This window comes from Hypanus sabinus, chromosome 4 (assembly GCF_030144855.1).
Source record: "Hypanus sabinus isolate sHypSab1 chromosome 4, sHypSab1.hap1, whole genome shotgun sequence".
Taxonomy (NCBI): Eukaryota; Metazoa; Chordata; class Chondrichthyes; order Myliobatiformes; family Dasyatidae; genus Hypanus; species Hypanus sabinus.
This window is the reverse complement of record NC_082709.1, coordinates 179,690,128-179,712,866: the sequence shown is the minus strand read 5'-3', so window position 1 is coordinate 179,712,866 and position 22,739 is coordinate 179,690,128. Positions and strand designations below refer to the sequence as shown.

The following is a 22,739-nucleotide window of genomic DNA, read 5'->3' as shown; positions in this document are numbered from 1 at the left end:
TCAGGACATTTGATACAGTGATCATTGAAAAGATTTTAATTAATTTGGTTCTTCCCAAGCTACTCCTAATTATTCTCAGTTATATCAGACATCCTGGAACCTGTCAGCTCTCACAGACATATTAACTTACACAATTATCTGCATTTTGAAAACCTTGCCTTGAAGCAAATTTCATGGTTACCATTAAAAGTAAGATGTCACGTTTGTGTAGAACTACAAAACATACTCTGAACAGGTCCCTGGTTGTGCCTTCTCATCTATTATCAACACTAATGGGAAGACTCCATCCACACCTCTAGCTGGCTTACCTTCTCTCTTTCGAGAATATTGCTTCCATTGCCAGACCTTCTCCAGAAGATTGCTGGAACTGGATCTCCCTCTGCCTCACAGGTGATCTCCACTTGCCCGTTCTCCGTCGCTGTCTTGTTCTCCAAGGATGTTATACGCGGCTGAACTGCAAGTGGTTAAGGAGGAGGAATAATTATGACCGTTTTCTTTCACAGCACTGTTCTGTTGTATTGCATTGAGCAAATTCTGACCCATTGCAAAACATCTCCCAATCCTGCAATCCTCATCAACCGAGGAGGTCAAGGGCAGCAGGTGCAGAAATCACCACCATCTGCGGGTTTCCTTCTATTTCACCCATCGCTGTGAAGCATTGTATTAACTGTGATTCTACCGTGCCACCCTTAATTTAGAACAAGTGGCATCATAGGTCGATGGGCTCGTAAAGAGAATTTTTGGTACATAGGCCTTCATAAATCAAAATATTGTGTATTGGAGTTGGGATGTTATGTTGAAGTTGTATTAGATATTGCTAAGGGCTAACCGTTCTATTTACCAACAGTATGCTCCTCCAAGATCCTGACCATAGTTTATGTACCTCAGTGGCTGATTATAATCAAGTGCTTGAGATACTGCATGATGCCTCACCAAACAAAGAACAGTTCACCCCAATGCATTTCAAATCATAGTTTCAATCAGGATTACTTTAAGAAACCCCTGCCCAACTACCATCAACATAAAACCTGTAGCACCAGAGGTCCCAACACACTAGACCACTGCTGTACTAAGATAAGAATTGCTCAGAAAAATCTCGGGAAATCTGATCACTTGGCTGCCCTTCTCCTATCTGCATAAAGGCAGAGGCTAAAGAGCAAGGCTCCAGAGGTTAGGACAACAAAGAGGTGGTCGTGGGAGGCCACAGGATCGCTTTGAGTCAGTGGACTGGGCCGTGTTCAAAAACTCAGAAGATCTGAATGAATACACCATGGTTGTCAGAGACGTTAGAAAAGCAGTCATTGATGAGTGTGTCTCCACAAAATCATTCGGAGTCTTCCTTAACCAGAAACCTTGGATGAAACATAAGATCCATGATCTACTGAAGCCAGACCAGAGATGTTCAAGTCTTGCAAGTTAGAAGAGGCCCAGTTATGACCTCTGGAAATCTATCTCACGGGCAAAGTGGCAATTTCAGACTAACCTTGAATCACTGAAGGATACTTTAAAACTGTGGCAGGGCTTGAATGTTATCACCTCTTACAAAATGAAATTAAGCGACATAGGTGACAACAGGGCTTCACCTCCAGATGAACTCAGTGCCTTCTATTCCCACTTTGACTGTCAAATCATAGAGGAACCATCACAAACTCGCACAGCCCCCAATGACCCTGCGATTTCTGTCTCTGAGATTGACATGAGAGCATCCTTCAGGAGGGTAAGCCCACAGAAAGCATTTGGCCCTGACAGGGTACTTGGCCAAGTACTAAAGACTTGTGCTGATCAACCCGCTGCAGTATTCGCGGAGATTTTTAACCTTTTGCATCGGCGGTCTGAGATACCCATCCGTTTTAAACAGGCTTCAATTATATCGGTGCCTAAGAAGAAAGTGGTAACCTGCCTCAATGACTATCATCCAGTAGCACTTACATCGACTGTGATGAAGTGTTTTGAGAGGTTGGTGAGGCAACATATCAACTCCTGCCTGAGAAGCAACTTGGATCTGCTTCAATAAGCCTACTGGCACAACAAAGGTCCGCTGCAGATGCCATCTCATTGGCTCCTTGCTCAACCCTGGAACTCCTGGACAGCAAAGATGCAAACATGAGGATGCCTTTATCAACTACAGCTTGGCATTCAATACTATCATTCCTTCAAAAATTAATCAATAAACTTCCAGACCTTGGCCTCAATACCTCCTTGTGCAATTGGATTTCTTCACTTGTACACCCCGGTCAGTTCGAATTAGCAACAACATCTCCATGATCTCCCACAGCACAGCACAGCACATGATCTCCCACAGCACAGGTGCATCACAAGGCTGTGTGCTTAGTCCTCTGCTCTACTCACTTTACACTTATGACTGTGTGTCTAGGCACAGCTCCAATGCCATAAGTCTGCTACCGACAACACTGCTGTTGGCCAAATCAAAGGTGGTGATGGATCAGCATATAGGAGGGAGATTTAAAATCTGGCTGAGTGGTGCCACAACAACAACCTCTCACTCAGTGTCAGCAAGACCAGGGAGCTGATTATTGACTTCAGGGGGAGGCACTGGAGGCTTGTGAGCCAGTCCTCATCCGGGGAATGAAAGATGGAGAGCATCAGCAACTTTAAGATCCTCAGTGGACCCATTTCAGAGGACCCTGATCTGCACCCAGCACAGAGTGCAATGTGAAAAAGCACGGCAGCCTCTCTACTTCTTTTGTGATGAATCAGTAAGATAACTCAAACTTGGACAAACTTCTATAGATGTGTGGTGGAGATCATTCCATAGAACCATAGAACAGTACAGCACAGTACAGGCCCTTCAGCCCTCCATGTTGTGCCGACCCATATAATCCTTAAAAAAAAGTACTAAACCCACACAACCCCATAACCCTCCATTTTTCTTTCATCCATGTGCCTGTCCAAGAGGCTCTTAAATACCCCTAATGTTTTAGCCTCCACCACCATCCCTGGCAGGTCATTCCAGGCACTCACAACCCTCTGTGTAAAAAACTTACCCCGATGTCTCCCCTAAACTTCCCTCCCATAATTTTGTACATATGCCATCTGGTGTTTGCTATTGGTGCCCTGGGAAACAGGTACTGACTATCCACCCTATCTATGCCTCTCATAATCTTGTAGACCTCTATCAAGTCCCCTCTCATTCTTCTACACTCCAAAGAGAAAAGTCCCAGCTCTGCTAACCTTGCTTCATATGACTTGTTCTCCAAACCAGGCAACATCCTGGTAAATTTCCTCTGCACCCTCTCCATAGCTACTGCATCCTTCCTATCATAAGGTGACCAGAATTGAACACAATAATCTATGTGCAGTCTCACCAGAGATTTGTAGAGTTGCAACATGACCTCTCTACTCTTGAACTCAATCCCTCTGTTAATGAAGCCTAGCATCCCATAGGCCTTCTTAACTATCCTATCAACCTGCGCAGCGACCTTGAGGGATGTATGGATTTGAACCCCAAGGTCCCTTTGTTCATCCACACTCTTAAGTAACTGACCATTAATCCTGTACTCAGTCTTCTGGTTTGTCCTTCCAAAATGCATCACCTCACACTTATCCGGATTGAACTCCATCTGCCATTTTTCTGCCCAACTCTGCAGCCTGTCTATATCCTCTTGTAACCTTTAACAACCTGCAGCTCCAACCACAACTCCTGCAATCTTCGTGTCATCTGCAAACTTACTAACCCATTCCTCTGCCTCTACATCCAGGTCATTTACAAAAATTACTAATAACAGGGGTCCCAGGATAGATCCCTGTGGCACTCCACTAGTCACCGACCTCCAGGCAGAATACCTTCCTTCCACAACTACACTCTGCTTTCTTCCTTTAAGCCAATTTTTTATCCAAACAGCCAAGGTTCCACTTATCCCATGCCTCATGACTTTCTGGATAAGTCTCTCATGAGGGACCTTGTCAAATGCCTTGCTGAAGTCCATGTAAACCACATCTACTGCCCTACCCTCATCAATTTCTTGTGTTACCTCTTCAAAAAAACCAATCAGGCTCGTGAGGCAAGACCTTCAACTCACAAAGCCATGTTGACAATCCATAAGTAGACTGTACATTGACTGTCCATTGAGCATATCTTTCTGCAAGGATTTCAGATTCTGATTTGTTTATCACATGTACATAAAAAAACGTCTTTTTGCGTTAACAACTGACGCAACCCAAGAATGTACTGTGGGCAGCCTGCAAGTGTCGCCAATACAGTAGGCCCACAATGTTCAGCACAAGCAGCAACAACACAACAACAGCAACAAAACAGAACAACAACAAAACACAACACTTCCCTCCCACTCACACACAGACAGGCCACCAACCCCAGGACAGGCCATCTCCAGACCTCCACCCTCTATTTCCTGGCCTGGACTCACAGACTTCCTTTCACCATGTGCAGAAAAAAACCCTGAACTACTGGAGAAACACAGCAGTTCAGGCAGCACCTGTGGTGGGAGATGAATGGTCTCGAACTGAAACATCAACTGTCCATCTCCATCCATGGATACTGCCTCAGCCTCTGAGTTCCTCCAGCCGAAGCTCTAGATTCCATCATCTGCAGTCACGTGTGTCTTCATTTCACTGAGTAGTTCACGTGTTCTGCCCATTCTGTACTTCAAAGTCCATTGTTCGAGGGTTTTCATGATGAATTAAATAGTACAAGGATTGAAAATGCGCTGGTAACTCAGTCATGATGTGGGGAGATTTGAGCAGAGGAATAAAAGGAGACCTGTTTCCAATTTGGCAGCTCCTCACAGAGCCTCAGAAGATTTCATTTGCACAAGACATGTGACAATTCTACCTAACATCATAATCTTGTGTTCCTGCTGACTTTGCCAACTGGCTGTGGATTAATTCTGCTTCATTCCCAGCTGGATGCTTAAAATGACTCGGCACAGAGAGAGTTTAATGAGATGAAAGAGAAAAGGCAGTCATATTTCAATTTCTCTCCCATGATCTGTCTCTCTATCCTCTTCTTCTTCTTGGGTGTTACGTGCTAAGGGTGGAAGTTTGTCACTCTCTGCCTCGTTGGCATTTTAAGTATTTTTCACAATCATACACAATCACATTTCCTTTTCCGGCTTCTGATGTGGACATTGTTGACGCGATGATTTTTCTGCAGATTTTAGAACTGTCTTATTTATACTGTTTTTATTGAAGAAATTATTCAACGCATGCATGTTATTGTCACTGGGCAAAAAAATTGCACAGCACAAGATTTTTGTGCACATTTGTCACTGCAAATTAGAGGGAAAATTGGTGAAAGGTGAAGGGTTTAAGGGGAACATGAGAGAAAAGTTCTTCACTTAGAGGGCTGTGAGAGTGGAACAAGCTGCCAGTGCTAGAGGTGCATGTGAGCCCGATTTCAACATTTAAGATAAGTTTGGATAGGTACATAGATGGTAAGGGTATAGTATTTTGTGATGAATCAGTAAGATATCTTGAACTTGGACAAACTTCTCTAGATGTGTGGTTGAGCTCATTCCATAGAACCATAGAACACTACAGCACAGTACAGGCCCTTTAGCCCTCCATGTTGTGCCGACCCATATAATCCTTAAAAAAGTACTAAACCCACACTACCCCATAATCCTCCATTTTTCTTTCATCTATGTGCCTGTCCTTAAATGCACCTAAAGTTTTAGACTCCACCACCATCCCTGGCAGGTCATTCCAGGCACTCACAACCCTCTGTGTAAAAAAACTTACCCCTGATGTCTCCCCTAAACTTCCCTCCCATAATTTTGTACATATGCCATCTGGTGTTTGCTATTGGTGCCCTGGGAAACAGGTACTGACTATCCACCCTATCTATGCCTCTCATAATCTTGTAGACCTCTATCAAGTCCCCTCTCATTCTTCTACGCTCCAAAGAGAAAAGTCCCAGCTCTGCTAACCTTGCTTCATATGACTTGTTCTCCAAACTGGGCAACATCCTGGTAAATCTCCTCTGCACCCTCTCCTTAGCTTCCACATCCTTCCTATAATGAGGTGACCAGAATTGAACACAATAATCTATGTGCAGTCTCACCAGAGATTTGTAGAGTTGCAACATGACCTCTCTACTCTTGAACTCAATCCCTCTGTTAATGAAGCCTAGCATCCCATAGGCCTTCTTAACTATCCTATCAACCTGTGCAGCGACCTTGAGGGATGTATGGATTTGAATCCCAGGGTCCCTTTGTTCATCCACACTCTTAAGTAACTGACCATTAATCCTGTACTCAGTCTTCTGGTTTGTCCTTCCAAAATGCATCACCTCACACTTATCCGGATTGAACTCCATCTGCCATTTACCAGTGCAGGTCAATGGGAGTAGCAGCTTAAATGGTTCTTTACAGAGTAGATGGGCCAAAGGGTCTGTTTCTGTGCCATACTTTTCTATGACTCTAGGACTCTCTGATTTGCTTTTCAATCTTTTCCACCCACTTTGTCTCCTTGCCCACTCTTTCCTTCCATGTCTTTCACTTGCTGTATAAATTCTCATTTCTTGTTCCTCCCTCTCTTCTTTTCCTTCCTTTACATATCTTTTCCATTCACTCCTTTTACCTCTCAACTTTATTTCTTGCTCTATTCTAGGCAATACACAAAATGCTGGAGGAACTCTGCAAATCGGGGAGCATCTATGGAGCTGATATTGCAGGCCAAGACCCTTCATCAAGACTGGAAAGGAAATGGAGAAAAATTCAGAATAAGGCAGGAGAGGGGAAGGAATACAATCTGGCAGGTGACAGGTGAGACCAGGTGAGGGGGAGGTGGGTGGGAGAGAGAGTATGAAGTGAGGAGCTGGGAGGTGATAAGTGGAGGAGGTAAAGAACTGAAGAAAAAGAATCTGATAGGAGAGGAGAGTGGATCAGGAAAGAAGGATGGGCACCAGAGGACGCCATGGTGGCATAGCACCTAGCCTTTGCATTTCCAGCTCAGGGCATTCTAGGGTACATTGTTCAATTCTGGCACTGTCTGTAAGGAGTCTGTACGTTCTCCCTGTGAATTGCATGGGTTTCCTCCGGGTGCTCTAGTTTCCTCCCACAGTTCAAAGACACAACGGTTAGTATGCTCACTGGTTATTGTAAATTGCTCTGTCTTAGGCTATGGTTAAATAGGCGTGTTGCTGCAAGGCATGGCTCGTTGGGCCGGAACGGAGTGTTCAGTGTCATGTCAGTAAATAATGAGCAAGGTGATGGAAAGTGAAGTGGTAAGAGGGGAGCCAGAATGGGGAATGGTCAAAGAGAGAAGGAGAAGGGCAAAACTACCACAAGTTAGAGAAATCGATATTCTTGTTGTCAGGTTGGAGGCTACCCAGATAGAATATGAGGTGTTGCTCCTCCAGCCTGAGTGTGGCCATTCTTTCTTCACCTTCCTCTCCTCTCTAATCCTTCCACTGCCAAAAACAGTGTCTTCTTCTTCCCCCTCATCTTCCTTCCTTCTAAACATACTCAATGAGGGCAGGGGAGGCCACTTGGCCCTCTCAGGCTTACTCACCCATCCAATAAGATCATGGATAAGCTGATGGGAATGTAGCATTGTGATTACAATCTACCCTGAGCCCTTTTACCCCAGCCCTGATCAACTATCTACCAATATCTGTCACAAACAGGTCCAGCAGATTGAGCCATGTCTGTCGGGGGAAAGGATTTGTCGATGTTTAGTTTTGAAACAATGCATCAACCCTGATGCAGGGATTTGACCCCAAATGCTGGCAATTCCTTCTATCCACAGATTGTGCTTGACACAGTGAAGTCCTCCGGAAGATTCCAGCATCTGCACTCCCCCGTGTCTCCAAACTCTCAGAGTGAACCAACTGAGGCAGTGCAGCGAAGGAAAATCAAAACTAGTTAACTGAATGAGAATGAGAGCGAGAGCAAGAGAGAGAGAAAGAGACAGAGAGAGGATCCACTTCTCTTCTCCGTCATCTCAATGTCACGTTGATCTCATGTTGGTTCTGTCCAGGTTCTCTAAGCCCAAGGTATGTGGAAATCATCATGAGGATGAATAGTCTCCAATCAGTCATTACACAGGCCTGCCAATGTCAAAATACCCACTTGGTGTCTGGGCCTATTGAACACCATCTTTGGGACAGGAGAAAAAGGGGGACGTTCATTGCTGTAACCACGGACTGACATGTCAGAATGGGAATAGGAAGTAGAATTGAAATGGTGGCCACAGGGAAATCCCATTTTTTCTGGCAGACAGATCGAAGGTGCTCAATGAATCAGTCTCCCTATTTACATCGGATCTCACCGATATACAATAGGCCACAGGTTCCATAAGTTTGTTATAGCTAGGGGAGGGAGGGGATACTGGGAATATGTTCCCACTTCCTATTAAATGCTCCCAATGGCGAGCACCTCAAATAGACTCTGACAACCAGGTTCAGCTCCTAGTCTTCATGGAAGCTACTAAGCCCGGTGGAAATGTTTCTCCTCACAGGAGAAGGGGAAAAGGTGGGTTACTGGCACGTTAACACCAGTCACTTCGGGCAGATGGAGCTCATCAGCTGTGGTTGGCAGCTGATCTTGGAGAAGGAAAACTCTGATCTCAAGCCTCTGCTGCCTTGCATCTATACCCACCCATGGGGAAAGTTTTGAGAGTAAACCCCTAGGAAAAATCTGGAGCTGGAGTCTCTAAGACAGTCCTACATTGAGTTCAACACTGACTGCCAGCTCCCGCGATGCCTCTAGTGTTGTCCTTTGGATTCATCAGCAGCATGGAGAGGGGAGATTGCTACATTGGCAACAGCTTGCTCTCAATATTGTACTGTCCTGGTTTGCGTATCATGTACACAGCTAGGACGCAACATCGATGGTCAACCCTGACCCACAGAGGGCCTCAGAACAGTACAGCACAGACAGGCCTTTCAGCCCAAGATGTTATACTAGTCTTTTTAACCTACTCAAAGATCAATCTAACCCTTCTCTCCCACATTGATCCCACTTTTTAATTCATCCATGTGCCTATATAAGACCATAGATATAGGAGCAGAATGAGGCCGTTTGGCCCATGTGCTGTAATGTCCTATGGTTCTATGGTTCTATTGAGTCTGCTCTGCTATTTCATTATGGTTGAACCAATTTTCCTCTCGGTTCCAATCTCTTCCCTTCTTCCTGTATCTCTTCACGCTCTGGCTAATCAAGAATCTATCAATCTCTGCTTGAAATATACCCAATGATTTGGCCTCCACAGCCATGTAGCAACAAATTCCACAGATTCATCGCTCTCTGGCTAAAGAAATATCTCCTCATCTCTGTTCTAAAAGAATGCACCTCTATTTTGAAGCTGCGTCCCCCGGTCTTAGACTCACCCACCACAGGAAACAATCAGTCTCTTTCACTAACTCTATCACCACCTCGGTAAGGGTGTCCCATGCATCTATGAACTTTTGTGTAAAAAAAACTACTTTTGACATCCCCACTATACTTTCACTCAGTTACCTTAAAATTACATCTTTCGTATTAGCCTTGCTGCCCTGGGATAAAGGCCTTGTCTGTCTGCTTGATCTATGCTGTGTATCATCTTATGCAACTTTACAAATCACCTGTCATGTCCCTTTTCTCCAAAGAAAAAACCCTAAATTGCTCAGCCTTTCCTCATAAGACATGCTCTCTAAGCCAGACAGCATCCTGGTAAATCTCCTCAGCACCTCCTTTAAAGCTTCTGCATCCTTCCTATAATGAGTTGACCAGAAGTGAACACAATACTCCAAATCATACCTGGAGCTCCAACACCATTTGCTCCTGGTCAGCCTTAGACCAGGACCAGTTGGCATACAGAACTTACAAAATAAAAGTCAGAGAGGAATACAAGAGAGATTGTAGATGCTGCGAATCTGGAGGAGCACTCAAGATGGTGGGAGAACTCGGCAGGTCATGGCAGTATCTGTGGAAGGAAATGGACAGCCGATGCTTCGGCCCAGGCCTTCATCAGAAATAGCCTGTAACCAGCATCCATGCAGGAGAGACTTGAGGCTGCATTTTTGTGTTACTTTGGAGAACTTTCATTAGATACATCCAGAAATATGTTTGTTGTGCAAAGCTGTTGATAAATTCTCTATTTTCTGGTAATTTCTTCCATCTTCCCCTTCTCTTTGTCCATTCTGGCTCCTCACCTGCTCCTTTTCTTCTCACCTGTCCATCACCCCCCTCTGCTGCCCTCCTTTTTTTTGGTCTTTGATGGTCTACTCTCCTCTCCTATTAGCTTCGCTTGCCTTCAGCCCTTTACCTCTTCAACCTATCACTTCCCAGCTTCTTACTTCACCCCTCCCCCACACACTTACCTTCCCCCTCATCTGGCCTCACCGATCACCTGCCAACTTATGCCCGTTCACCTCCACCCCAACTTCTTATTCAGGCTTCTGCCTCGTCCTTTCCAGTCCTGATGAAGTGTCCCCGCCTGAAATATCAACTGCTTATTCCTCTCCATAGAAGCTACCTGAGCTATTGAGATCCTCCAGCACTTCATGTGTTACTCTGGATTTCCAGCATCTGCAGAATCTCTTGTGTGTACAAGTTAAGTCCCTACATTTTTAAATTGAATTAAAGGTATAATTATGTTAATAAGTAGTGATCACAAGCAATAGTCTCATGCTTGTTTAGCTCCGGTGTTCAAAGATAAAATTCTTTCACATATTGTTCAGAAAAAGCACTGTTTTGTGCACCAAACTCAGTCCCTTTGAAGTCTTCTCTCACTTTTCAAAGCTATAGAACTTATAACTCGATAGCTGTTTGGTTTAATTCATCAATTTACATTTAAACATATTCCTGCTGGATATAAATGCTGAAGGATTCAAGTTTTCTGAATAAGAATGTCAGAGGAACTGTATGCCTGATGATTGATGAAAAAAAGTGCTCCAAGGGGGAAAACTGTATCCCTGAGGTCCAATTTTAACAGGCTGTTGAAATTGGTGAAGGCACAAAGAGTAAACCCATTTTGAACTGTTTTTAACAAAGGGAATGTGCGTAAAAATAAGCAGATGCTGTTTTATCAGCATTGCTATTATATGCACACGTTATTGTTCAGAAACATGTCACATTGCCCATAGCCTAGAAAAGGCTTTCATAGATGAAGCTTCAGTGGTCTGTCCATCCTCATCCAATTCCATAAATATATCATAAGATCCTAAGGTATAGGAGCAGAATTAGGCCATTTGGCTCATCCAGTCTGCTCCAACATTTCATCCTGGTTGATCCAATTTTCTCTCAGCCCCAATCCCTTCTCCCCCTATCCCTTCATGCTCTGACCAATCAAGAATCTACCAGCTTCTGCCTTAAATATACACAAAGACTTGGCTTCCCAAGCCACCCATGACAATGAATTCTACAGATTCACCACTCTCTGACCAAATAAATTCCTTCTCATCTCTATTCTAAATGGACATCCCCCTATTCTGAAGATGTGTCCTCTGGTCTTAGATTAGGAAATATCCTCTCCACATCCACTCTATCAAGGCTTTTCAGCATTTAGTAGGTTTCAATAAGGTTCCCCATCATTCTTCTGAATTTTAGTGAATACGGGTGCAGAGCCTTCAAATGCTCTTCTTACGACAAGCCATTCCATCCTGGAAACATTTTCATAAGCATGTGAAAATCTGCAGATGCTGGAATTTCAAGCAACACACACAAAATGCTGGTGGAACGCAGCAGGCCAGGCAGCATCTATAAGGAGAAGTACAGTCAACGTTTCGAGCCGAGACCCTTCGTCAGGACTGAGGACGTGTCTCAGCCCGAAACATCGACTGTTCTTCTTTCTATTGATGCTGCCTGGCCTGCTGCGTTCCACCAGCATTTTGTGTGTGTTGCTTGTCATACATTAACCCCTTCCTTCCTGGGATCATTCTCATAAACCTCCTCCGGAACCTCTTCAATGCCAGCACACCCTTTCTTTGATAGAGGGCCCAAATGCCTTGCATAGTGTGAGTATTCCTGCTTCCACCCGCCTATCAGGCAGCTCATTCCAGATTGGCAACATTTGGCCTCAGATCCCCTCTAACCCTGTGGTTTTATATGTCTGTTTGCTGCTATTCACCCTATCCATACCCCAGATCATTTTGCACAGCTCTATCACATCATTCCTCTGCCTTATCCATTCCAGAGAAAACAAGCCTGGTCTATCCAATCTCTACACATTGCACTCCAGCTGTGAGTTATATGAAGCTGTAATATATTCTTCTCAAAAAGGAAAATATTTTCTTACTCAGAGAGTAATTATAATTTAGGAAGGTTGAAATGAATCAGTTAGGATCTTCAGAAGGAACTCTATAAACACTTCAGAGAGAATATATTGAAAGACTGGAGGTTAATAAATACATACGAAATAGCAGCAGGAGTAGTCTATCTGACCTTCTAGCCTGCTTTGCTATTCAATAATATGGCTGGTTTATCTGTAGACTCAGCTCCACCTACCTGCCTTTATCCCATAAATCTTAATTTTCTTGATATGCAAGAATCTCTCTCTCTCTCTCTCTCTCTCTCTCACACACACACACACACACACACACACACACACACACACACACACACACTCACTCTCTCTCACTCTTGCTCTCTCATTCTCTCTCTCTCTATTACTCTCTTTCTCTCTCACTCACTCACATGGTCAGTCTCGCTCTCTCTATCACTCTCGCTCATTTTCACTCTCACTCTCACTCTCTTCATCTCGCTCTCTTTCCCAAGCTCTCTCTCTGTCTGTGTGTCTCTCTCCTGCTCTTATTTTCACTCACTCTTTCTCACTCTCTCTCTGCCTCTTACTCTCACTCTCACTTTTGTTCTCACTCTCCTACTCTCCCTGTTGCTCTTGCTCTCTCTCTCTCTCTCTCTCACCTTACCTCTCTTGTGCATTCTCTCTTTCTGTCTATGTTTCTCTCTTGATCTCACTCACACACTCAATCACTCACTCTCATTCTCTCTCTCCCTCTCTCTCTCTCTCCCTTCCTCTTGCTCTCTTTATCTCTCCCTCATGTAATCTCTCTCTGTCTCTACCACTCTCGCTCATTCGCTCTTTCTCTCACGCTCTCTTCCTCTTGCTCTCTCTCTCTCTCACACTCATTCTCTCTTTCTCTCTCACTTGCTCACTTGCTCTTGCTTTCTTTCACTTTCTCTCTCATGCACATACTCTCTCTTTTGCTCTGTCCTTCTCTCCCCTCTCTCTCTCTCTCACTCTCACACATGGGATTGTACCAGTAGGAGCCCACACAGAAGTTGGGCTGAATGGCCTTATTTGCTGTTAGAATTCTACATTTGATGAATTGTATGATGAATGAGGGAAAATATATAATTACAGCCCAAACTTCCTTTTGGAAAGCAGCTGTTTCCTGAATTCATTGTCAGAGTTAACAGGAACAATAAAGAGCATCACAATTTTTGGTCAAAACCCTGCATCAGGACCAGAAAAGCCAACAATACTTTCCTCATCACAGATGCTGCTTGATACATTGTTGGTCTAAATTCTAGGATCTTGCACCTCTTTTAAAGTTAGATGCCCTTTTCTTATATTCCAACACTTTTCCAACACTGTAAGACAAGGGAAACTGGGGAATGAGTTGACACCTCAAACATTGGCAAACGGGAACACCACCACTTACAGGTTCCTCACCCCATCCAAACTTGGAAAATGTCTTTCTGAACCTTTTCCGACATATCTAAGTCCTGAATCCTCCTCACACAGCACTTTTGATTTTAAAAGACTGAGCTGTCCTGTCTTTGTGAAGATTGCTGAAGCAATTCGGCTATAGCGCTGCATCCAAAATTGCAGGTTTGAGCCATGTTTCTGTAAAGCAGAGTGCACAGCAGTCCCTGATGTCCCTCGAGTACAGCAACCTTGCGCTGAGGTCTTCAGTTTTATTTTGCAGAGACAGTACATTTGCCAGCAAGGTAGTTGGGAGTAGAAGTCTAAGGTCTCTGCATTTCAATCTGCAGACCGGTGCGTTATTCCCGCTTGTATTTTCTTAAGGGAAATCTGAACTGGGGACCCAAGTCTACCACCGGAGGATCACTGAGTTTGGGTATTGATAGATTTTTTAAACATCTTAAAACGATGCGGCTTACTGAAGTATCCATGTCTGTGACTGGATTTCAGCTACAGCAGTCCTAAACAGAAATACTTGATGATTCACCGTGGAGCTACACGCAAAGAGTCACCACTTAGTAATGCCATCTTACTGGAAGATCTCTCCTGAGCCCAACATATTGATGCAATTACAAAGTAAGCATGGTAGTGGCTACATTGCATTAGGAGTCTGAGGAGATTTGGTACGAATTTCTTCACGTGTGTCGTGGAAGACGTTCTAACTGATTGTATCCCCAGCATCCAGGACACCTTCAAAAGGGGATGCCTGAAAAAGGCAGCATCCATCATTAAGGAATCCTATCACCCAGGACATGCCCTCTTCTCATTGCTGCCATCAAGTACTGCCCCCTTCAGTACAGGAGCCTGAAGACACATACTCAGTGTTTCAGGAACAGCTTCTTCCCCTCTGCCATTTGCAGATTTCTTGATGGACAATTAACTTGAGAACACTACTTCACTATATTTTTTCCTCACTTTTTACACTAATTATTTAATTAACTTTTATATATACTGTATACCTATTTCAATTTATCGCTTTTATTATTATGTATTGCAATGTACTGCTATGGAAAAACTACAAATTTCACGACGTATGCCAGTGGTATTAAGCCTGATTCCGGTTCTGATGTTGTAAGAAATTGTACTATGCGATTCCTTCTTCTTCAGCTCTTCATCTTTTCCACCTATCATCTCCCAGCTTCTCACTTCATCCTCCCCTTCCCTGATCCACTCACCTTCCCTCTCACCTGCCCGCGCGTACTCCTCCTCCCCCAACCACCTCATTCAAGTGTCTTCCCTCTCAACCATCAACCGTCAGGCTCTTGAACCACGGGGGGATAACTTCACTCAACCTCACTTGCACTTCATTGAAATGTTCCCACAATGACTCACTTTCAAGGACTTCTCATCTCAATGTTCTTGATAGTTATTGCTTATTTATTTATTATTACTATTTCTTTCTTTTTGTTTTACACATGTTTTTTTCTGCACTCTGGTTGAGCATCCAAATTGGTGAGGTCTTTCATTTGTTCTATTATGGTTATGATTCTATTGATTTACTGGGTATGTCCACAAGAAAATCAATCACAGGGTGGTATACGGTGACATATATGTACCTGGATAATAAATTTAACTTGAACTTTGAACCTTCCGTTCCAGAACGAATGAAGGTCCTCAGGCTGAAACATTGACTATTTCCCTCCCTCCATAGATGCTGCCTGAGCTGCTGGGATCCTCCAGTAGAATCTCTTGTGTTTAAGCTTGTTGTAATGGTTAATGGCACGGTCACTGCACTGTCAGGGAAACAATTGTCAACAAGCTTGTAGAATCAGAGGCAGTTGAGATATCTTGAGTTTTGGGGAGGAGGAAATCAATGTGGGTCACACTTATAAATGAGAAAGCAGTATCCATCATCAAGGAACCCCACCATCCAGGCCATGATCCCTTCTTGCTGCTGCTACTGAAGTTACAGGAGCCTTAGGTCCAATGCCACCAGGGTCAGGAACAGTTAACTTCACTCACCTGAACTCTGAACTGATTCCACTACAGACTCACTTTCAAGGACTACTAGACAGGTATATGGAGGAATTTAAGGTGGGGGGTTATGTGGGAGGCAGGGTTTGAGGGTTGGCACAACATTGTGGGCCGAAAAGCCTGTAACATGCTGTACTATTCTATGTTCTATGACTCTACAACTCAGATCCTCAGTATTATTTACTTACTTATTTATTTAGTTTTATTATTGTTTTTTGTATAGATTGGTTGTTTGTCAGTCTTCATGTGTAACTTTTCATTGATTCTATTGTATTTCTCTGTTCTACTGTGAATGCCTGAAGGTAGTGTAGATAATGAATCTCAAGGTAGCGTATGTTAAAATATACAGTGTGTACTTTGATGATAAATTTACTTCGAGCATTGAAGGAGAGGGGGAAAACCAATGGGAAGAATTAGTTGAGGAACCTGGAATGTCTTGGATCCAAGTCTGTCACCAGCAAGCAAACCAACAGCACAGAACGGTAACATACCGAAGACCTTCAGGAACAATTGCTCTTCCACGTTTCCTGCTTTGTTTGTGGCTCGGCAGCTGTAAGACCCTGTATCTCCGCGGCCAATGTCCGTTATTGTCAGCTTGGTGCTTTCCTTCAACGAGTACTTATTGCCGTCTTCAACCAGCCTCCCGTTTCTGCAGGGACAGAGCTCAGGGTTACAGGGTGCAAGAACACACCATTACACATCACAAGCAACAGCTGTAGTCTAACCAAAATTGTTATGCTCAGAGCTACACACAAAATGCTAGAGGAACTCTTTGCTCCATCTACAAAAAGCAGGATTTTCAGATGGCCAACCATTTCACTTCCAATCCCCATTCCCATTCTGGCAAGTTGATCCATGGTCCCTTCTGTCACGATGAGGCCACTCTCAGGGTGGAGAAGCAACATCTTATATTCCATCTAGGTAACCGCCAACTTCAAGGCATGAAATTAGATTTCTCTAAATTCCAGTAAATTTCTCTGTCACCACCTTCTTCAATTCCACACTTTGATTCCCCTCTTACCTCTTCTCTTTTCCTCACCTGCCTATCACATCCCACTGGTGCCCATCTTCCTTCCCTTTCTCCCATGGTCCACTCTCCTCTCCTATCAGATTCCTTCTTCTTCAGCCATTTACCTTTTCCACATATTACCTCCCAACTTCTGACTTCATCCCCCACCCCCACCCACTTCGCTTCACCTATCATCTTCTAGTTTGTATTCCTTCTCCTCTCCCCACCTTCTTACTCTGGCATCTTCTCCCTTTCTTTCCAGTCCTGACGAAGAGCCTTGGCCAGACATGTTGACTGTTTACTCATTTCCATCAATGCTGCTGGGTTCCTCCAGCATTTTGTTTCTGTTGCTCTGGATTTTCAGCATTTGCAGAATCTCTTGCTATGCTCAGACCAGCTTCCCATTTCTGCAAGTTCTGAAATTTTACAAGTTTACAGGGTGCAAGGGCAACACCATCGTACATTGCAAGCAACAGCTATGTTCTAAGCAAAATTGTTATGCTCGGAAATCAGTGTAGCTGCTTTGGTGCATGGTAGGTGGTCATAGATCCATAAATGTGTAAGCAGGTCCTTCAACCCACTAAGTCCATGACAACCATCATCCACTCATTTCCACCAATCCTCCACTGACATAGATTTATTCTCCCCACCTTCCCATCAATTTCCACCACATTCTACTGTTCATTTGCACAACATGAACAGCATACAGTTAATTAATCATACAGCCAGTTAATCTCCATGTCTTTGAGATGTGGGAAGGAAACATGGAGACACAGAGGGAGAGCTGGCAAACTCTCAAACACAGAGACAGCTCCTGTGTTCAGGATTGATGAAGATGAAGATTGTAGAGATCTTTTTGTCACATGTACATCAAGAACTGTGTCGTTTGTATCAACACCTATCACAGTCTGAGGATTGCCCAGGGGGCACATAGCAAGAATCACTGTGCTTCTCGCGCCAACATAGCGGCCCCGAGACTTCTAATTTGTAGGCTGGTATTTGTGTAGTTTGGCTATAGAACAGGGTCAAGAGTTTCAAAGGGTAAGTATACAGGATGCTTCCTGTTCCTTCACAATACTGAAGACAACTATCACATAAAAGCCAGCAGGTTTGCCCAAGAGCTGATGATGTTACTTTATAGGCCTCTCAGATAATTTTGGACATTAATAGAAAGGGTAATTAAGGATTCTTTGGAACAGGGGAAAGTGTTCAGAAGACAATCAGAAGTAAAATACAGACTGGGAATTCACAGCAGATCTGTGGAGTGAGAAGAAGGGGAGATGAGGAGATTCGGTATGTCAAAGACTTTATAGCAAACTTCTACAGATGTATCACGTACTGGCTGGATCACTGCCCTGTATGGACGTACCAATGCACAGGTTTGGAAAAAAGCTGCAGAGGGTTAAAAACTTAGCCAGCTGCACCTTGGGCACAAGCCAACCCACCATCGAGACACCTTCAAGGAGCGATGCCTCAAAAAGGCAGCATCCATCACTAAGGACCCCCACCACCCAGGATATGCCCTCTTCTCATTACTACCATCAGGGAGGAGGTACAGGAGCTGGAAGACAAACACTCAATGTCTTAGGAACAGCTTCTTCCCGTCTGTCAGATTTCTGAATGGTTCATGAACCCATGAACATTACATCACTATTTTGCTCTTTTCACACTACTTATTTTATACCTCATTGTGACTTAGAGTGTATTTATGTACTGCACAGTACTGCTATTGTAAAACAACAAATTTCATGATATATGCCAATGATAATAAATCTTATTCTGATGCTTAAAGTTAACTTTCTTTCTCTCTCCACAGCTGCTGCCTGACCTGAATCATTATCAGATTCAGGTTTAATATCACCTGCATATGTCATCAAATGTGTTGCTTTGTGACAGTAGTACCTTGCAATACATAATAATAAAATCTGTACATTACAATAAGAAGCATATAGTATGTATATCAAAATAAATTAATTAAGTAGTGCAAAAGGGAGGGAAAAATTACTGAGGTAGTGTTCTTAGATTCCATGTCCTTTCAGAAATCTGACGTCAGAGTGGAAGAAGCTGTTCCTGAAATGTTGAGTGTGTGTCTTCATTTCAATAATGAGCAGAGGGCATGTCCTGGGTGATGGTGTGGGGGGTGGGGGTTCCTTAATATGGATGTCACCTTTTTGAGGCATCACCTTTTGAAGGAGCAGTTGTGCATTTCCCTCATTTTCAGCTTTTATGTTGGATTTCCAGCAACTGTGCCATTTTTAACTTCTACCTGCAGAATGCATCTGTTACAGTTAGTAATAAACTCTCACTTGGATGACAATCTCAAGCCAAAATCATAAAATGGTTAATTACACTTGGAGAGAGCTGCTTACTGGTACGAGGGGGGAAAGAGCTTAAGCAAGGCGGCAAACCAAACGACAGAATGGGAAGGAAGCAGATTTAATGATGGACAGTGCAGTAAATTTAGCTGTCAATGTAATATTGCCTGAGGTTACAGTCAGTCTGCTGTAGCTGGTGGTGGTGGCTGAGAGAACAGCAGACCCTGATGTAATGCAGCAGAGTGCTGTAGGCTTGGGTGATTGATCAGGTGAAAGGCAAACCAGACAGGAGTGATGCCACCTCATCTGGACAGCTTCATCCCCACCACAAATAGACACAGAATCAGGTTAATTCATGAATCATGAAACCTGTTGTCTTTTGGCAGCAGTACAGTGCAATACTGTACATAAAATATACTATAACTCATAATAAATATATCTTCAAATTAAATTAAATTAAATAAATAGTGCAAAAATAGTGAGGTAGTATTCATGGGTTCAATGTCTGTTCAGAAATCAGACAGTAAAGTGCAAGAAGCTGTTCTTAGATTTAGTGTGCGTTTTCTTTGTTGCTATTTTGTGCGATTCTAATTGGGGCAGCCCGAAGTTAACAAATGGTGCAGCAGTAGATTGAACTGAACTAAGCTGGACTGAATATGTCTGGACGGCTCAGTGGTTTGTGGTTTGCTGCTTTAGATTCTGCTTTTTTTTTTGCATTTCGAGTGATTTGTTTCTTGATTTTTGTGGATTGGGGGGGTGGTTTGTTGTTTTTTTCTTTTCAGGAGTCCATGGTTTTCTTTCTTTGTTTTGTGGATGACTGTGGGAAGATGAATCTCAGGGTTGTTCTAAGCTCAAAGTAAATTTTGTTATCAAAGTATGTATATGTCACCATATCCAACCCTGAGATTCACTTTCTTGTGGGGATACACAGTAAATCTACAATATAGTAACTAGAACAGGATCAATGAAAAATCAACCAGTGTGCAGAAGACAACAAACTGTGCAAATGCAAATATAAATAAATAGCAATAAATAATGAGAACGTGAGATAATAAGATAAAGAGTACTTAATATACTGCATGCATACTTTGATAATAAATGTAGTTTGAATCTTTCAACCTTTCAGACTCCCTTCTCTCTGATGGTAATGAGAAGAGAGCATATCTTGGATGGCAGGGGTACTTAATAATTAACTCATGACTGTCATGAATTAAATCTCCAAATCAATTATCATTATGATGTATTAGTCAATAATTTGATTCAATTAACATTTCTAACTGATATCAATCAAATAATGTTTAAATCTACAACTTTTCTAAATACAAATATGAATGAATTAAAGGGTACTGATTGAGATAGTGTCTTAATTACCTACTGATTAATTACTGATCAATTAATTAACACAATTACTGGTGCAGATAGATTATATTATCAATATGAGTCATGTGTATTAAGTACTCATGAATCAATTAGAGTGTTTAGTACTGATTCAGATAAATTAATATATTATTTAAATTTATGTATTATTGCATTTTTATTACTGATAGGAAACTATTAATCATTAATATGAACATATGAAGAGTTGTGCATCATCTTGATGGACAGAGATGGTGTTGGCACTTGGCGTAATGAAAGTTGCAAGGTTCATAAGACAGAAGAGAATGAGGCCAATCAGCCCTTCAGGTCTGTTAAGCCATTTAATAATGTCTGATTTTTTTTCAACCCCATCCTGCTTTCTCCCTGTTATAGGCTGAATCAAAGGTGGTGATGAATCGGCATATAGGAAGGAGATTGAAAATGTGACTGAGAGGTGTCACAAAATAACCTCTCACTCAATGTCAGCAAGACTAAGGAATTATTATTGCCTACAGGAAGAGGAAACTGGGGGTCCATGAGCCAGACCTCATCAGGGGATCAGAGGTAGAGAGAGTCACCAACTTCAAATTCCTTAGAGTCATAATTTCAAAGGATCTTTCTGGGTCCAACATGTAAATGCAATTACAAAGAAAGCATGGCACTTCCTCTACTTTATTAGAAGTTTGCTAAGATTTGGCATGTTAGCTAAAACTTTGACAAACTTCTATAGATGTGCGGTGGAGAGGATACCGATTGGATATATCATGGCCTTGTATGGAAATCCAATGTCCATGAATGAAAAAGCCTGCAAAAAGCAGTGGGATACAGCCCAGTCCATTATGGGCAAAGCCCTTCCTGCTATTGAGCACATCTACATGAAACACTGTTGCAGGAAAGCAGCATCCATCATCATCCATCCAGGCTATGTTCTATTCTCACTGCTGCCATCAGGAAGGAGGTACAGGAGCCCAGGTCCCACACAACCAGGTTCAGAGCAAGTTATTACCTTTCAACCATTAGGCTACTGAAAAGCGTGGATAATTTCACACCTCAACTCTGAACTGATTCCATAACATAAGAATTCACTGTCAAGGATTCTACAACATGTTTTCTCATATTTTTAAAATTTATTTATTATTAGTTCGTCTTCTTTTGCACACAAGTCGTTTGTCAGTCTTTGAGAGTATTTTTAATTGATTCTATTGTATTTCTAATGCGAATGTCTGCAAGAAAACTGATGTCCCTCTACTCTGAGGTTCTGGCCTCTGATCCTAGACTCCCCCACTATGAGAAACATTTTCTCCACATCCACTCTATCTAGGCATTTCAACATTCGATAGGTTTCAATGAGATCCACCCCTCATTCTTTTAAATTCCAGCAAGGACCAGAGCCATCAAATGCTCCTCATATGATAAGCCTTTCATTTTCAAACTGCCCTCTAGTATTTGATGTTTTGCAGCCTGGGAAATAAACCCTGTCAGTCTGATGAGGTTCTGTTTGAAATACTCCCTGCTAAAGCTTGCTTTAAAACTACACTTTGTCTAGTGTAGTTACATTTATTACCAAGTATCATGGGTAATGGTGACAGATTTATCAGTCTGAGTGTGCAATTGAATGTCCTTATCCCAATAAAAACACTCATACATTCACTTATAAATACACTTGCCATGTGTAATAGCTTTATGATGCATTTGAGCTTCTTTCTTTACACCCTGTGTATGAAACCAAGTAAAAATTGTCTTATCACATTGCACAAAAGGATGCTCACTGTTTCCTGCAATGATTTAGTTGCTAAGAATCTGAATAATCTCTCAATCCAGAGCAACACTCTCAGAATTGCTGGAGGAACTCAGCAGGTCAGGGGAACAAAGAGCCAATGTTTCAGGCCAAACAATCTCTCGATCCATTTGGTCTTATTAACTGCCAGCATCAAAACACCTTGCTTAGTATTTTGTCTTGTACCTTGATACCTTCTGATTATAAAGCTAGCTTTCTGTTAAAGATCTGTCAAATTTAAATGGTCCATTCTTGTGGGTTCAATTCCAAGGAAGTGGGCACACACTGTGACAAAGGAATATTCTGAGCCGAGTGGAGATGAAGGCTTACAGCACACATGCTTGATCTGGTATGGTAAATAATTTGGGATGGACAAAACATCAGGAAACCAGATAATGTGCCCTCTAACATTTGGTATTTATTGCAGTTAGTATAATGCAATACAGCATCAGTGATCGGAATTTAATTCCCACCGCTGTCTGTGAGGAGTTTTATACATTCTCCCCGTGACCATATGGGTTTCCTCCAAGTGTTCTGGTTCCTCCCACATTCCAAAGACCTAGGGGCAGTAAATTATGGGTGAACTATGTTGGTGCCGGACACATGGCAACACTTGCGGGCTGCCCGCCCACCTCCACTTGCACACCTTCGGAGGTTAAGATAAAATCCTATGGCATCA

The 22,739-nt window shown here is 42.8% G+C and overlaps 1 protein-coding gene across 5 annotated transcripts in view; it reads right to left on the bottom strand.

The window, feature by feature from the left end:
• Positions 1–22,739, bottom strand: part of LOC132393532 (neural cell adhesion molecule 2-like) — a 1,581,614-nt gene that overhangs the window by 259,491 nt on the left and 1,299,384 nt on the right. For all 5 annotated transcript variants that reach the window (XR_009511912.1, XM_059968913.1, XM_059968912.1 and 2 more), the window contains exons 7-8: positions 16,095–16,252; positions 309–454 (exon numbers count right to left, since the gene is read on the bottom strand). Coding sequence is in view for 4 of the 5 variants with exons in the window: in XM_059968913.1 (XP_059824896.1) it covers positions 309–454; positions 16,095–16,252 (304 nt within the window). In the remaining variant the exon portion in view is untranslated. The remainder of the gene's footprint in view (positions 1–308; positions 455–16,094; positions 16,253–22,739) is intronic.